General features: G+C 34.0%; 1 protein-coding gene across 1 annotated transcript in view; it reads left to right on the top strand.

The window, feature by feature from the left end:
* The window catches only part of lrp5 (low density lipoprotein receptor-related protein 5), a 75,946-nt gene that overhangs the window by 53,673 nt on the left and 3,957 nt on the right, over positions 1-18,316 (top strand). The window contains exons 10-19 of the mRNA XM_016267522.1: positions 2,860-3,076; positions 4,624-4,913; positions 6,353-6,579; positions 8,385-8,569; positions 8,669-8,992; positions 10,308-10,504; positions 11,618-11,820; positions 14,448-14,638; positions 15,804-16,013; positions 18,080-18,205. Of these exons, the coding sequence (XP_016123008.1) occupies positions 2,860-3,076; positions 4,624-4,913; positions 6,353-6,579; positions 8,385-8,569; positions 8,669-8,992; positions 10,308-10,504; positions 11,618-11,820; positions 14,448-14,638; positions 15,804-16,013; positions 18,080-18,205 (2,170 nt within the window). The remainder of the gene's footprint in view (positions 1-2,859; positions 3,077-4,623; positions 4,914-6,352; positions 6,580-8,384; positions 8,570-8,668; positions 8,993-10,307; positions 10,505-11,617; positions 11,821-14,447; positions 14,639-15,803; positions 16,014-18,079; positions 18,206-18,316) is intronic.

The raw sequence follows: 18,316 nt of genomic DNA, 5'->3' as shown, positions 1-18,316 counted from the left end.
AGTAATATGTGAAACAGTGTGCAATATGAAACAAATGTTTGATGACCTCATTTCATGTTTAGTTGAGAGTTGCATCCAGATATAATCTTGGAAATGAATATGATTATTTTATAGGTCATCAAATCTAAAATACTACATATTAATACAATTCTTCTTATTTATTATTTTTTTATATCAATTTAAGTGTGTGTGTACGTGTATAAAAACACACAAATAATAAATTTAATTATGTATGTGTAAACGTGTATGTATATATATTTTTATTATTTATATATGCAATTTTTAGATAGATAAATCGGCTCATAGCCCAAGTTGCTTGAAGTCCAGTGTTAAGTTTCCACAGTCTGTGATGATTTGGGGTGCAATGTCATCTGCTGGTGTTGGTCCATTGTGTTTCTTGAAAAGCAACGTCACTGCACCCGTTTACCAAGAAATTTTGGAGGAGAACATGCTTCCTTCTGCTGACCAGCTTTTTGAAGATGCTGATTTCATTTTCCAGCAGGCCAAAATCATCACAATTAAAAGAACCAAAGACTTAAACTACTTCAGTCTGTGTGCATTGAATTTATTTAATACAGGAGTTTCACAATTTGAGTTGAATTACTGAAATAAATTAACTTTTCCACAACATTCTAATTTATTGAGATGCACCTGTATATAGATAGACAGATAGATAGATAGACAGATAGATTGATAGATATTTCATGTTATTTTAGCATATTTTTAACAAATTCCATGTTTATTTAGGGAGTGTTATATATACATATATATATATATATATTCATACATACATACATACATACATCCATATATATGTGTTATAGTGTGTGAGATGATATGGAATATAAAATGAAAACTTTTGGTTCTGCTTGACATCATTACTTGTTTATTTCAGAAATAATAATTATTTTACATTTTGAATCCAGTTTTGTTTTAAAAAAAAAAACGTCTTGTTAAATGTTGAGAAGTCAAGAAAAAAAAATCAAATTTTTTAATTTTTTTTTAATTTTATTTGTATTTGTCACTCTCGAAATGGAAGCGTGTACTTGATGCAGTTGGTTCTGCTCTGAATTTAAACTTTTTTGTAAAAGTAGTATGTTATTTCAGTATACGTACTGCATTCTGCTAAAATACTACACATAGTATGGTCGTATGCTACTTCCAACATAGCCTTTGCCTTCTCAGAGGTGGCAAATATACCAGTTTCCCTCCCAACCCCCCACAAGATTCCACCATAGTGCTGAAATTACTGAGAAAGGAAGGTGCTAATTTAAAATAATGTGCACTTATTTCTGTTCCGTCTCTCTTCTTGCTTTCTTTACTGAGACTTGAGAGTCAGCCACTCCGCAGGCCTTCATTACAGAAATAAATCAGGTGGACACCCCTCCCTGGCAGCCGCCCCAATCCCAAATCCCCCTCCACCGGTCCTCACAGGAAGAACTCTGGGTTGGAAAAGACAGCGCACAGGAAGTCTTTGTTCGGAGAGCTACTTTACCCAGGAACAATATGCTGCATTAATACGCCCGTCACTCAATCTTGACCTGCTCGTTTGAGCGTTTATAATCTCATTCATCATTCAGGGAGAAGACATGATAGAGTAAACTGTCATGGGTTTCATTCGGCAAACAAAGACATCTGACTGCAGGCGGTTTGAAAATAGTAAAAAAAAAAAAAGCCTTCTGCATTTCTTAGTGTCTGATTGCACAGGTATAGGATGTCAAAAACTCCCAACAGCTTTTGCAACATAAAAAGCATGGATGCTTTCCAGTAATGACTTCATGATGAGTACATTACATGTATTAAAATATGTATATATATATATAATAAAATGGAATGCTTTTATCAACATGAATTCAATGAAGTGGTGAAACGGTGCTTTCTGGTATTGGAAAGAGAAAGCAAGTGTTTTTAACTCTGATCAGTTGCAGGCCTTCGTAATAAGCCTGGATAAAGCTAGTAGCTTTCGAGGTTTTTCGTTGCAGTTTTTCGCCCGTTTCAAGCTTTTTGCAGAATGTATTTGATTAGGTGGGTAGCATTTACTGCAACTGACACCCGTTCGCTAAATGTGAAAAATGGAAAGCCGTCTATTTTGAGAAGTAGTAATGTCAGGACGGTTTCCAGAAACGGTAATTGCAACCTTTTCAGAAACAAACCCAATTCCCAGCAACCCACTTGGTTTCAACCTCCCATCTGTCACTTTCTCTTGCTTTTCTCCCTCTCTCTTTTTTTTAAAGATTCAGGCATGTCCTGACTCCACTCCCTATATCAGTTTGCGTTATTTTCCTCCCTGTAATGCAACCCTTGTGACTGGAATCTTATTTTGTCACGTTCACTGAAATAGGAATGATTGTGTGGCCTTTCTTTAGTGAAAAAGGACTAAACGTAGAGATTCAAAGAGTCATGCTCAAGCGTGCGTACTCTGTAATGACTTAAAATAGCTACTCTTTTGGCAGTTACATATTTGGTTGGGGATTTTTTTTTCCACAATTGGGAAATCCTAGCTGGTTTGGATTAGGATACTGCAATTATGGCAGTTCAAATATCTGAGTATTTGGAGATCTGTCCAATGGTGCATGTGGTGTGCAGCTGTTTGGCAAACATAAACAGATCCAGGCTGATTTGTTCATTTGTTTCCTGTTTTCTGCTGTTAATTGAAATAGTTTGATCTGACCACCTACAATTGTCAGTTTTCTTAAAGAGATAGGCCTAGTTCATTTAAACATAAAACCTTCTCATCCTAATGTATTGTATTACTTTTCTTTCTTATGTGGAACACAAAAGGAGATGATCACACAGTGAAGATGAATGGTGACCATGGACAAAACCTAAGTGATATATATATATATTTTTTGTTCACAGGTCATTAATGTGGATGGCACTAATAGGATGACCATTCTAGAGGACAAACTACCTCATATCTTTGGTTTTACGCTGCTGGGAGAGTATATCTACTGGACGGATTGGCAGAGGAGGAGCATCGAAAGAGTTCACATCACCAACGCCACACGTGAGGTCATCGTCGAGCAGCTCCCTGACCTCATGGGTCTCAAAGCCACAAAAGTCTCAGAGACCTTTGGTAAGACCTCTTACTTTTAATAATATTCTGACCTGAAAGGTATATTGAAAATCAGAACCGTGATCTATGCAGTACTGTGCAGTAACGGATTACATGTAATCTGGATTACATTTTAAAACGTTCATAATCAAATTGCTTACTTTTTTTAGTAACTAGTTACTTTTTTTATTAATTGCGTGATTACATATTAAAATGTATAGCTGTGAAATACTATATATTTATCACATCCAGTGACCTTTGCTAATTATTGATTCTTCTAGAAATCTGGACAAAGAATTTCAAACCTGGAACTCCTTTGAATTGTTTAGAAAAATATTTTAAATGCCCCTGAAACCTTAGTAAATTACTTATTAAAATATGTAATATGCTAAATACAAATTTTTTTGTTGTTGATATTTTAACAAAAATTATTTATTTGATATTTTATACTTTGATTTTTTTTAATTTTTTTTATTGATATTATGAAATTCATACTTCTGAACAAAAATAGTATTAATAATAATACATTTGTTTATTTTTCAATATTGATGTTAGTGTTTAGAATAATTAATTTAAATAAATTGTTTATAAATAATTTATTAATACCTTATTAAATAACTTGTACTGAAACTATTAAAAATTGAATTGAAAAAAGCTGAAATTAATAAATACTAGTGTATATAGTATAAAAGTTATACTAAAATAACACTGATAAATACAAATTACAATAGATATAATAGATTTTTTTTATCATTTGAAAATATTTATTAAGCGTATAGCGTTAGTTCTGGCAGGTCACGTGAGTCAAGCTTGCATCGGCTGACTCAGCTGATCACATCTACCTATATCCCTCAGCTATACATCTATCCTTTTTCGCTTGCTCAGGAGCAAATTACCCTTCTCCATCCCCAACTCCTCCTTTCGCTACAGTCAGGACTTGGCTTTCAATCATTTGTGTTCCGAAGATGAACGAAGGTCTTACGGGTTTGGAACAACATGAGTAATTAAGGACAGAAATTAAGCATATAGCATTAGTTCTGGCAGGTCACGTGAGTCAAGCTTGCATCGGCTGACTCAGCTGATCACATCTACCTATATCCCTCAGCTATACATCTATCCTTTTTCGCTTGCTCAGGAGCAAATTACCCTTCTCCATCCCCAACTCCTCCTTTCGCTACAGTCAGGACTTGGCTTTCAATCTTTTATCTCCTTTTATCTTGAATAATGTGTTACACTTAAATATAATTAAGTACATTAATGATATCTGCTTTGTTCTGTTCTGTTTACCCTTGGGGTTATTATTGCTGCTCTCCCTGCTCATTCATGACAGGCTGCATGGATGGGCAGGGAGTTTTACCACCAAACCAAACTGTGTCAATCATTTTGACGATAGTGGTCCCGACAGAATTATATATGTGTAATATTTAATTTATAAATAGATTAATTTAATAAAAAATGGTTTCTGCCACAAAACTAATAGGAGGACTTCAAACAGCAACACTATATCACTGTGAGATCAATGCATGTCCATGAAGCTGATCCATAGATCTCCATTTGTGTGTGTTCAGGCACTAACGGCTGTGCGGAAAACAATGGCGGCTGCAGTCACCTGTGTTTCCATGGGCCTCAGGGTCTAAGCTGCGCCTGCCCCATGGGCTTGGAGTTGCTGAGTGATCTGCGCACTTGTGTGGTTCCAGAAGCGTTCCTGCTCTTCACCAACCGTGCTGACATACGCAGCATCTCTCTGGGCACCAACAGCAACGACGTGCCCATCCCGCTCACCGGGGTCAAGGAGGTCTCCGCACTGGACTTTGATGTTTTGGAAAACAGGATCTACTGGACCGATGTCATCACCAAGGTACGGACTACTTTTGTGTCCATCATGATTTTAACTTTTTAACTCCGGTGTATCTGTAAAAAGAACGTTGTGGTGGTGAGAGATTGTGACATTTTGAGTGAGCGATTGTACATTAAAATCAAAGGAAAAGTAAACCAAGGATTATGAAAAGTTTAGCTGTCGATTTTTACCTCCGCACTGGAGGATGATAAAACGATGCCATCAGCTTCTAACCCAAAGCAGCTGTTGCACTCAGATTTAAAACGTCAGTGGGAAAGACGTCCAAGATGTTTCACCTCAAAAGATCTCAAGCAGCCTGTCTTCTTCAATTTTGTGATGATTACATTTGTATTGCACTTTTAAGATAACATTATCTTTCATTGTAAAACAAATAAGAATGGTTATAAGACGATATTTAGAAGTATTGTGTTGGTGAACAGTATGGCAAAACTAATCCACCAGCTAAACCGGCACTAACTAGCTTAAACCATGTCAGACCAGCATGTAAATTCTGAGCTGTTCTTAAATGCTACTGAGACAAGAAAACCATTTAAAATGTTCTAAAATATCTGTTACAAAGCAGCATTAATGCTTTTAACATTAACAGTTAGTGGCTAATTTCAGTTTTAAAAGCTCTGAAGGGCTAACCGTTTTTTTATTTTGTGACACATATTTTTTGAATGTTATATTAATGTTATATTTTAAATATATATTTAATGTTATATATTTTAATGTCATGTTTTTAAGGCATTTTCTTCCATAAATATATCAAATAAAAATAGAACATTATAATAAAATATTTTTTTAAAAATGAGTGTAACAAAATTATAAAACAGTTAGCCCTTTATATCACACACACACACACACACACACACATATATATATTTAAATATAGTTATTATAGAAGATACATCTAGCAAACAACACTAATCACTACAGTGGAAATGTATGCTAAATATTCAAAACATCATGTTTTATGATGAATTTAAACATGAACATTAAATATAAAACATTAATATTATTTTGAAATATTAGTTGTAAATGTGAATAACATCATTATCAAATAATGACTGTTTCTATTAGCAGGTTATTTAATGTTAAAGTTTATTTATTTATTCATAATAAATAAATTTATTAATCAGTTAGTTAATACATTTTATTCTTATTAATTCAATAAATGTAAATATTTCTATAACATTATATTTACATTTAGACATTTAGCAGACACTTTTATCTTTTATATATATATATATATATTATATAACAAATAAAAATGACTCCTAAATGAGTATTGCTTTTTTTTAGCAGTAGCATGTAGCAGCTTGCTTAGTGTCAGTCTTAAATAGCCTTTTGGGCTTTTTCACACTTTGTGACAGTTGCACAATTGTGTGTGTATATATTTTTATTAATGCTCTTAGCTTGAGTATTTAGTCACTTCCTTGATCGCTTTTCTTGTTTAGACTATCAGCAGAGCCTTCATGAATGGCAGTTCAGTGGAACCGGTCATAGAGTTTGGCCTGGACTATCCTGAGGGAATGGCTGTGGACTGGATGGGTCGAAACCTCTACTGGGCTGATACTGGCACCAACCGTATTGAAGTGGCCCGTCTGGATGGCCAGTACCGACAAGTGCTGGTCTGCAAAGACCTGGATAACCCTCGCTCTCTTGCTCTGGATCCTGCCAGTGGGTAGGAACACTAGCTTTAAAATATATCCTGCTCTGACTCCTTTAGCTACAATTTCACCCTTAAATTCGTTGCATATCACTTTAACCATGTTGCATACGCACGGTTTAGTGTTCACGTGTTCACACATCCGCTTGTGTTTTGGTTAACCGTAGGCTTCCTACATTTTGTAGCCCTCTGGAAGTATGCTAATCGATTACCACTAGTTTAAATATCTGATTTAATGCCCTCATTCTCCAACACAGACACACTCATTGGTATTACAGCGCGTCCTCGGGGCATCAAGTTGTATGTGTGGCAGAAGACAAGTGCCAACATGCCGCAGCCGCTGCATGTGGCTCAGAGGAGTGAAGTCATGTCCTCCAGCACCCAGCAGGCATTCCTGTGGCTTCTGAGGCACGACTGCCTCTATTAGCCAACGCATTCTTCAGCATTGTCTCTTCTCATCTTAACACTGAGAGGTGTTGACTCAGTTGACTCTTAGGCCAGTGGTGTATTGAGTGGGCTGAGGGGTTGGTTAGGTGTGCTTTTCACTGCTTGCTTACCCGATGGGGGAAAAGTAAAATTTTTGCATTGTTTATCATGGGCAGCTCAGTTTTGACCTGTCATACAAGCTTTTGCTATAGCTACACTTTTTTTTTTACAAATTCATTTATTTATAAAGGAATACATATTAGTATTATTATTTGTAAACATTATGTATAAATATTATTTTTAAATATGATTACTTAAGTATCAAAAAACGCTTTTTGTTTTTGTTATTAATGATTATTAATTCAATGTTTATTTATTAATATGATTAATCAATATAATTATTATTATATTAATTATATTGCAAATAAAAAGATTTTGCTGTAGCTAGACATTCATTTGATTTTACTTATTAAATAGTTTATTAATTAAACAATAAATATTATTTTTTTATATTTTGTATTAACATAAATATTTGTAACATCAGTATCTAATATGACTATTTTTATTATCAATTTTATATATTATTAATGCTTATTTATTGAATATGTATTAATGGATGGTTAATTCCTATAATATAATAACTATATTAATTACATAGCAAATAAAATGAATAATAAATTAATAGTACATTATTTTTATTGTATATTTATTTTATTAATTTTCATTTTATCTGTATTAAACAATCATTTGTCATTTATTCATTCATTATATTTTTATGTGTATGTTATATGTTGATTTATTTATAAATAATACATATCACTATAATATTTAAATGTTTTATATATATATATAACATATATATATGTTTTAATGTATGATTAATACATATTTTATTAATTACATGGCAAATAAAAATGAATAATAAATTATTAGTACATGTATTTCTTTAGTTTAATTTGCTGTAGCTAGATTAACATTCATTAATTTACTCTATTTTATGAAGAAGTGTATTTAAAAATTTAATAATAAAATTGTTTTAAATATTTTGTCTAAATGTAAATAAATATTAGTAACTTCAGTATCTATTAATAACTATATTCTCAATTTTATATTATTATTTATATTCTTATTTATCAAGTATTTATCAATGCAAGTAAATTAGGAACTATATAGGAAATGACTAATTAATTCATTGTTTGTTTATTTTATATTTAGGAAGAATGTTTTTATGATTTATAGAGCGTGTTTTTTTTGGTTTATCATCCTACCCGGGGACAGCAGTTGAAAATTAGCAATTTTGGCTCAATTTAGCACGTCTTTGTCCATGTGATGACAGGTGAAGTTCATTCTAGTTTTGTTAGATCCGCAATCAAGTAAATGATTTGGGTTTGCAGGTACATGTACTGGACAGAATGGGGAGGTCGACCCAGGATAGCTCGAGCTCACATGGATGGCAGTAACATCATGACTTTGGTGGACAAAGTGGGCCGAGCCAACGGACTCACAATTGACTTCATCGACCAGCGACTCTACTGGACAGACCTGGACACCTGCATGATTGAGTCGACAAACATGCAAGGTGACAAATCATAGGTTTTAAAAAACCCACAATCATCAGAAATGCCTCTTAAACCATACGATATTAGACCCTTCAATGTTCTTGGTTTATCGTCCTCAGGTTTGCAGAGAGAGATAGTGGCTGACGATCTTCCTCATCCTTTTGGCTTGACTCAGTATCGCGATTACATCTACTGGACTGACTGGAACCTGCGCAGCATCGAGCGGGCGGACAAACGCAGTGGCTTGAACCGAACGGTGGTGCAAGGGCACCTGGAGTATGTCATGGACATCCTGGTTTTCCACTCCTCCAGACAAGACGGCGCCAACGAGTGTTCGCAAAACAACGGCAACTGCACCCACCTCTGCCTAGCATCACCCTCTGGAGCCCAGTGCCGCTGCGCTTCCCACTACACCCTGGAGGCAAACGGACGCAACTGCAGCTGTGAGTTTTGGCGTGGAGTGTTTAGAAGGGAAATGTAAGGTGTTCAAAGTTGCTGCATTTTGTACCATTGTTTCTTCTTTGGCTTCTAATTATTTTAGGGCAGTAAATAAATAAATAATTAAATATTCTTCTGGCCGATATGAGCAGGTAATTTAGATTTTTTTTCCCCCCCTGCCTATATTTTTACAGAGTTTATTAGTAATAATAATAGTAATTGTAATAATTATTCGAATTATTTACAATTTATATAATTTATTATTGATTATAGATATAATTGCAATATGCTAATCTCAACAGTTGAATTATCAGTGTTCAGCAATAAGGACAACATTATTAAATAATTGTAATGAATAATATTAATTATCATAATAAATCAATAATACTTATTCTTTAACATTTTTTATTACTTATTGCTTTATTATAATCATTATGTAACATGTTCAGATGTATACTACTAATAATAATTATTATATGTCGAATGTTTATATGTATTATAATAATATATTTATTAGTGTTTATATGTAGTGTAATAATTATGTTGTTATTACTATTATTACTACTGAGATTATATGTACTATATATACAGGCTTTGTGTGTGTGTGCGTGTAATTTTTGTTATATAAATGTATTTATATTTGTATACAAATAAATATTATAAATGTAATATTTACTAATATTACTACTGTTGTATAAACACGTTTATAATTTATTATACTATTAATGCTACTCTTAATAATAAGTATTAATAATTAATAATAATAAGTTATTATTCCATAATATTGTCCTTTTTCCTGAACCCTTATTAAAATGCACTGTTTGGAGATTTTAGCAGCCATCAGGAGTAAAGTAATCTATGGTCTCCCAGCCATGAAGTTTTCACTGGGTTTTACCGACATTAAAGTGAGTCATGGGTTTTAAGATGCAGTTGGCAGTTTGAAACGGCATTAGAAAACAATGGCTCCCGGCCATGCAAAACTCAGTCATATGCATTTAATTCCTTATAAGCTTAAAAATGACAGAACTTGGATTAAACAAGCACGCCAGGGAGCACGGTGAGAGCAATTGGCCAAGAGTGCAGAGGTCTTGGCAGCGCTAATGTGTTTCTACTTGTGTTTTTACTCCCTCTTGTTTCTTCATTCTTTCATGGCCTGGAGGGAAAGGCTGATTGTGTTTAGTTCGTATGATTGCATTTAGCTGACCTTCACCTTCTGATCAGAGGAATGGAGCTGGCTCTGAGATGTCCATTGTTGGCCTGTGCTCCTATAACTTAGTTTTGGATCCTTCATTCTCGCCTTCCTCTTGTTTTCCTCAACAGCGCCCTCTAGCTTCCTGCTCTTCAGCCAGAAGAGCTCCATCAGTCGAATGGTCCTGGGAGAACAGAGTCCAGACATGATTCTACCTATCCACGTTATGAAGAACTTGCGCGCCATCAGCTTTGACCCTCTGGAACGCCTGGTCTACTGGGTGGATGGCCGACAAAACATCCGCAGGGCCCAAGACGACGGCAGTCAGGTGACTGTTCAAACAATGTTGATGTTACTTGATCATGATAGTATACTCACTATATTTATTGTTTAATTGATTAATTATTTGTATATATTTAAAGTAGAACATATATATTAAAATATATATTATTTAAAGTAAAAAATATATATTATTATTATTATAAAAACATGTTATTATTTGTGATTCATTCGATTAATCATTCAGCTTATTGTGTAATTATGTTGACGGTAAATTATTATAATTATCCTAAAATTAAGATAATACAAAAAGTGGGTCAGTGTTTACTAAAAAATGTTTTTGTTGTTGTTTATTATTAATTATAATAATATTTAACTTATAATATAAATAATAATAATAATTATTATTATTATCATCATTTTTAATTATTAATAATAATTATTCACCTTATCCTGTAATTATGTATATTATTATTATTATCCCAAAATTAATATAATGCAAAAAGTGGGTCAGTGTTTACTAAGAAATAATTTTATCATTATTATTAGTAGTAGTAATTTTAGTAGTATGTTGGTAATTACCAATATTGTTATTAACATTAATAACATTATTATAATATATGACATTATTATATTGATAACAACAATACTTATTATTATTTAAATCATTTAAATATTTCTATATTTGTTATTTAAAACCATTTCTGATTTACTTTTTGTATGATTTTCATGATATTGATATATTATATGATATGGAATTTGTAATTAATTTGATTAATTATTCAGCTTATAATTATATATATAATTATCCTAAAAGATAAAACAAAAAGTGGGTCCGTTTTAAGTATTAATCTTAATATTTCAAGAAATATTTTAGTAGTATTAGTAGTAGTATACTGATAATAACAAATATTGTTATTAATATTAATAATGCTATTATAATATATGACATCATTATGTTAATAATGATTATTATTTAAATAAATAATTTTTATATTTCAATATTTGTTATCTAAAACCATTTTCGATCCACTTTTCGTATTATTTTCATGAAATTGATATATGATATGGAATTTTTTATTAAATTGATTAATTACTCAGCATATCATGTAATTGTATGTTAGCAGTCCTAATTTAAATTAATGTCATCTGAATTATCCAGGCGTCCACAGTGATGACCCCAACCAACCTCCACCCAAAGCAGCCTCATGACTTGAGTCTGGACCCCTACAGTCGCACCGTCTACTGGACCTGCGAGACCACCAACACCATCAACATCCATTGCATGGACGGCCATGTGATCGGGGAGGTCCTGAAGGATGATGTGGACAAGCCACGCGCTATCGTGGTGAACGCTGAGAAAGGGTACGATTATTAATTAGCAAATAAAATATAGGGCATGTCATTATCATTACAACCTGCATTAAATTTAACTGCTCATCCATAACCTCGGGGGCAGATTTTATTATTCAGCTGCGGTTTGGCTCCTTTCCATAAACATAACAACACTGTATCAAATGTTTATTGATTTATGGCCAGTGGACTTGAAATTACAGCGCATAACTGGATACTCTAATGACGGGGCGCTTCGCCATTTCTTTCGTACTGTAGGAAAACTCTTGATTCCATCCAGGCCTCTCCAATAGCCAAATATGTGGAACAGATGGCCCTCTGTGGTCCCCATGCTGTGGCGCTCGCTCGCGGGTCGACCATACGCAGGCGTTGGCTGCATGCACTGTAATTGTGTGTCCCATTGTTAGTGTGACCGTCATCAGTGGGTTTTCTATTTACGTCTCACCCTCACAGCCTCGTCTGGGTGGGGTGGAGGGGACGTCTCCCACAAGAGAGCAAATTATGGCACAAAAACCGGCATATCTGAGATCAAGCTCATTGCATTTATCCCTATATTTAGTCTCGCATTTATCCCTAATTTGACCAGATTATGCTGCTTTGTTTATGAGATGGCTAAATAGAATCAGCATGTTTTTTTGTATTATTTATATATTTTTATAGTATTTATTAATATCTTAAATGGGCTATTTTAATTTAGTTCACATTTTAGTAATTTAGTTATGTGCACATTTTATTACTTTTTTTAATATATTTGTGAAAATTAGTTTTTTTTTTTTGTTGTATTTGTTTAATTTCCATTTATTGTTATTTCAGTTTTAGTCTTAGTAATTTTTGGTAAAACTAAAAATATAAATAAAAAGGCAAGTCGGTACCGATAGCCTTGTGGGCAGCACGCCAAAATACAGCGAATCCTGACTCGAAGACCTTTCCCGATCCCGCCCCCCTCTCTCTCTCCCGCTTTGCTTCCTGTCAGTTATGATCTGTCCTATTATAATAAAAGGTAAAAATTTCAAAAATAAATCATAAAATGGGCAACATTATTTTATTTCATTTCTAATCTTTTTTTTTTTAAGATTTTTTTTTTTTTACATTTTCGCCTTTTATTACGTTAGGACAGATGGGAGAGAGAGGGCCTGGAATGGGTAAGGTCCTCGAGTCTGGATTCAAACTCGGGATGCCCATAGCGCAACAACGCTGTATGACGGCACACTCCCCACAAGGCTATCGGTGCTGACATTTCTCTTTTTAAAAATTTTGGTTACACTTTACTTGAAGGGGTGTGCATAAGACTGACATGACACCTTCATAATAATGACATGACACCAACATAATCATGACATGACATATGTCATGAATATGAAGGGTTTTTATGCATGTTTGACAACTGTCATTAAGTGTCATTCGCTCAGTTATGTAATTTTTAATGCAAAGATGACATTGTTTGAGATGTCTTTGTTATGGGTTATGGTTAGGGGTAAGGGTAGGGGTAAGGTTAGGTTAGGGTTAGGTCAAATAATGTCATATTTGCATTAAAAATGACATAACTGAGCGAATGACACTTAATGACAGTTGTCATAAACATGCATACAACCTCCTTCATATTCATGACATGTGTCATGTCATAATTATGAAGGTGTCATGTCAGTCTTATGCACACCCCTTCAAGTAAAGTGTTACCAAAATTTTTTTTTAATGTTTTTTTTTAAACCTCATTTCATTAGGTGTGCCTTATTTGTTCTGGTCAAGACATTGGGCTGACCCTCTCTGAAAGTTCACATAAGCTAGTCGTTGGATCTGGATCCAAAATGCTGTCAAATCCGACAACCTCAAAATGTCGTCAAATTGATGAAGCATTGCTTTACCTAGTTTTTCAGATCGTTCGGGATCAAAACATCTTCAAAGATGTTCGCATAAGGATTTGTTTAACATCACAGGTGGGAAATTTAATACGCAATATGCTACATTCCCCGCCCTAAAGTCAGACATTGGCAGATGTTTAGCGAGTACATAACACTCCATAGTGCTCTGACTCAGAGAAGGCGTCTTCAGATCCATCAGCCAAACCAATTTTGGGGTTTATTAATTTCTTCTGTTCCCATCTTAGCATTGGAAATGCATCACACATAATGTAGATCCCCCAAACGTTTCCCAAAGGAGTTAACTGTTTTTAAGTGGTTTACTTTGTTGCTGTGATAATTTATCTAATTTTTAAAGACACTGTACTGTACGATATCAATATCAGCGTTCTGGTTTTTTTAAGCCGAGAAAAATTTCCCAGACAGCAACTGAAAACGCACCTTTGAGAGTTATCTCAGACTCGTCTAGACATAACATTACGGCTAAAGGGCTTTTGGGATGTGTGAAGATATACACCAATTCTCCCACACAGTCAAAACAACATGGCCCCATCAAAGATGCTCCCTCTGTTCAACAAATGAATGTTTATCCATTCCTACAGATCATGTGTTTGTTATGCAATGCAATAACATAAATTACTACAAACACTTTCATTAAATGTTGAAACATCTTGAAAGATGTTTGTATAATCCGATTAAAGCCACATTTTTAGTCACATTTTTACTGCATATTTTTACCATTAGGAAAATGGTATGTAATTTCCAAACCCTTTTTTTCCACAGATACATGTATTTCACTACTGTCCAGGATCGTTCAGCTAAAATTGAAGGTGCGTCTTTGGATGGGACGGAGCGTGAATCCCTGTTCACAACCGGCTTGATCCGCCCCGTTGCACTGGCTTTGGACAACAAGCTGGGCAAACTGTTCTGGGTGGACGCAGACCTGAAACGGATTGAGAGCAGTGACCTGTCTGGTAAATACTACTACATTTTTGCTTGCATATCTCATGTCAAAGCCTTTATTCAAATATCTGTAGTATTTTGTCTGAGTAAAATAAAAACTGAAAAAGCTAAATATTTTCAAATTAAAAGAAAAAAACTAAATCTAATAAAAATGGCAAAAGCACATAACACAATTATTAAAACTTAAACTAAAATTAAAATGACAACTGAAATATAAAAAAAATCTAATTCAAAGTACTAATAGATACTGTAATGATATATAAATAATAGTAAAATAACAATATATTGTGCATACCTAATAATCAGTATAACAATTACAGAGTTAAAGTTGAGTTTTAAAAATAGTAATGTAAAAGAGATTTGTGCCGTCATAATAACAGCAATTGTGTTGTTTGTAATATTGTACCAAAACATCATGATTTAAGACTTGAAAAACTAAATGTTCCCATGCAACTCAATGTTAGTCATTTATTTTGAAGATCAATTTTGATGTCACAAATTTCCCAGAAAGATTAGGTCTTTTCCCTCAACACGTAACCATAAATGTCACTGAATCTCATGCTCAAAATGTTTTTTTTTTCCCTGTCTTGTATTGTATCGCCTGTGGGCAAATTGATTGCTATCAGTTCTGCAGTATTCTGGAACGCCATATCAAACAAGGACAACTTTCTGACCTCTCCAATGAGATTTGATCTTCTAAACATGTCAAATGACATAGCGATGGAAACCAAACAAATACTGGCCGAGAGCACAGGCCAGGCACTATCTATACTTGCACTGTATATTATCAATACCGTCTAGTCTAAACTAATCAAAACAGTATAGTCTGTGTTGTCTTAACCTGGTATATACATTGACAAGCTCTAATGAAGAATTTGATGGACTGTATCTTGGTTCATTCTTCTGAGGTTATTTAAGTGCCTTCGTCACAGAAAATCGCTTTATGATTGCCAGTGAGCTGCCAGAAAGCAAAGTCTCTCCAGATGCTGAGCTCTGATGTTTGATGTTAGCATAAGACAGATGGTCACACCTTAAGCCACGGCTAATCTCCTTACGCAACAGAACCCCCCCTGCTGCCAAATGACCAACACAAAGGCCGAAAAGATACGATTTATAACGTGACACAGTGGAAAAACTTGAATTATGACTCTGCGGATCTCTTTGTTTGTTTCCCAGGGGCCAATCGTATCATTCTCCAGGACTCCAACATCCTTCAGCCTGTCGGTCTGACTGTATTGGGTGATCATCTGTACTGGATCGACAAACAGCAGCAGATGATCGAATGCGTGGATAAGCTGACCGGAGAGAAGAGGACCCGCATTCAGGGGCGACTCCAGTATCTGACCGGCATCCATGCGGTGGAGTACATGGAGCCAGAGGAGTTTGGTAAATTCACAGCTGTTTCTTATATATATATAAAAAACGCACACACATTAGCTTTATTCCGAAAAACCTTGTGAGTTACCTGTCTATTAATATAATATAATATAACTGAGAATGAATGCTAACTGAGACTCGTTATAGCACTTGCATATCATTGCTCTTTTGTTGATTTTGATTGCTTCCATTGTCCTCATTTGTAAGTTGCTTTGGATAAAAGCGTCTGCTAAATGTAATGTAAATGTAAATAAATAATCTGATATAATATAAATTAAATTATTATAATGATTATTATCATTTATATTAAAATGTATTATAATATTTTCTTAATGGATTGCAGAACAGAAAGGTATTCTGTCATTTACTGCACTATATAATATAATCATCTACTATAGTACAATAATATACGTATGATTTATATATTATATTAATTAAATGACATTTAAATTAAATTATTATAACTTAAATTAGAATTTAATATGTCATTTATTTTATGGATATCTTATATAATTTGCTACACTACTATAATATAATGATCTACTATAGCAGGGATCCTCAAATCTGGCCCACGGGATCCACTTTCCTGCACAGTTTAGCTCTAACCCTAATCAAACACACTTGAGCATGCTAATCAATGTCTTCAGGATCATTAGAAAATCACAGGTAGGTGAGTTTGATTAGGGTTGGAGCTAAACTCTGAAGCGCATTGGCCCTCCAGGGCAAGATTTGAGGAACCCTGTACTATAGTATAAAAATTAGTGCTGGGCAATGATTATTCGCATCCAAAATAAAAGTTCTTGTTTATATAATGTGTATGTGTATACTGTGTATATTTATTATGTATATATAAAGACACATGCATACGGTATATATTTTGAAAATATTTTCATGTATATATTTACATTCATATAATTTATATTATATATAAATATATTTAATATATAAACATAACATTTATCTTAAATATACATGCATGTGTGTGTGTATTTATGTATACATAATAAATATACACAGTACACACATATACAGGTATATCTCAATAAATTAGACTGTTGTGGAAAAGATCATTTATTTCAGTAATTCAACTCAAATTGTGAAACTCGTGTATTAAATAAATTCAATGCGAACAGCCTGAAGTAGTTTAAGTCTTTGGTTCTTTTAATTGTGATGATTTTGGCTCACATTTAACAAAAACCCACCAATTCACTATCTCAACAAATTAGAATATGGTGACATGCCCTGAACCACAGACAATGTCAGAGGTGTCTTACCTGGGCTAAGGAGAAGAAGAACTGGACTGTTGCCCAGTGGTCCAAAGTCCTCTTTTCAGATGAGAGCAAGTTTTGTATTTCATTTGGAAACCAAGGTCCTAGAGTCTGGAGGAAGGGTGGAGAAGCTCATAGCCCAAGTTGCTTGAAGTCCAGTGTTAAGTTTCCACAGTCTGTGATGATTTGGGGTGCAATATCATCTGCTGGTGTTGGTCCAATGTGTTTTTTGAAAAGCAACGTCACTGCACCCGTTTACCAAGATTGAATTTATTTAATACACGAGTTTCACAATTTGAGTTGAATTACTGAAATAAATGAACTTTTCCATGACATTATAATTTATTGAGATGCACCTGTATTATGTACACAAAAACTTTTATTTTGGATGCGATTAATCGTTGCCCAGCACTAATAAAAACAAATATATGATTATATCATATTAACGTTTTTTAAATAAGTGTTTATTATTAAAGTTAAAATATTATATCCTAAATTGTATTTAATCACATTATATTTCAGTTAACATTATATATAATCTTGTTTGCAAAATATTTTGCTTGCTTGTCTTAAAACCTGTAAAAAGAGCCCAGTTTCTTCTTTGTTAACTACCTAAATGAATTGCCAGACTAGTCAAAAACATCTAAACGAATTTACACTGGTAGTTGAGTGTTTTAAACCAGCATATAACCTTGTTTGAGTTGCAAAAATCACATGTTGTCAAAATCGGTTTACATAGTTAAAGACCATGTGGCCTCAGAATTCCTGTGATTAAAGAGTATAATTGTCCTTTAATCTTCCTAACAGCATCCCACCCTTGTTCCTGTGACAACGGAGGTTGCTCCCACATCTGCATTGCTAAGGGTGATGGGACACCACGCTGCTCGTGTCCCATGCACCTGGTGCTGCTTCAAAATCTGCTCAGTTGTGGAGGTACATTTTTACATATATACACACACACATGTGTGGCATGAAATCAAAAACGCACCTATTGGTTTTCATGCATGTGTGCTGATCACATATTTACCCACGACCCCCCCTCAG

Source organism: Sinocyclocheilus grahami, unplaced genomic scaffold, assembly GCF_001515645.1.
Source record: "Sinocyclocheilus grahami isolate Dianchi unplaced genomic scaffold, SAMN03320097.WGS_v1.1 scaffold38.1, whole genome shotgun sequence".
NCBI classification, from domain to species: Eukaryota; Metazoa; Chordata; class Actinopteri; order Cypriniformes; family Cyprinidae; genus Sinocyclocheilus; species Sinocyclocheilus grahami.
This window is presented reverse-complemented; position numbering and strand designations above follow the sequence as displayed.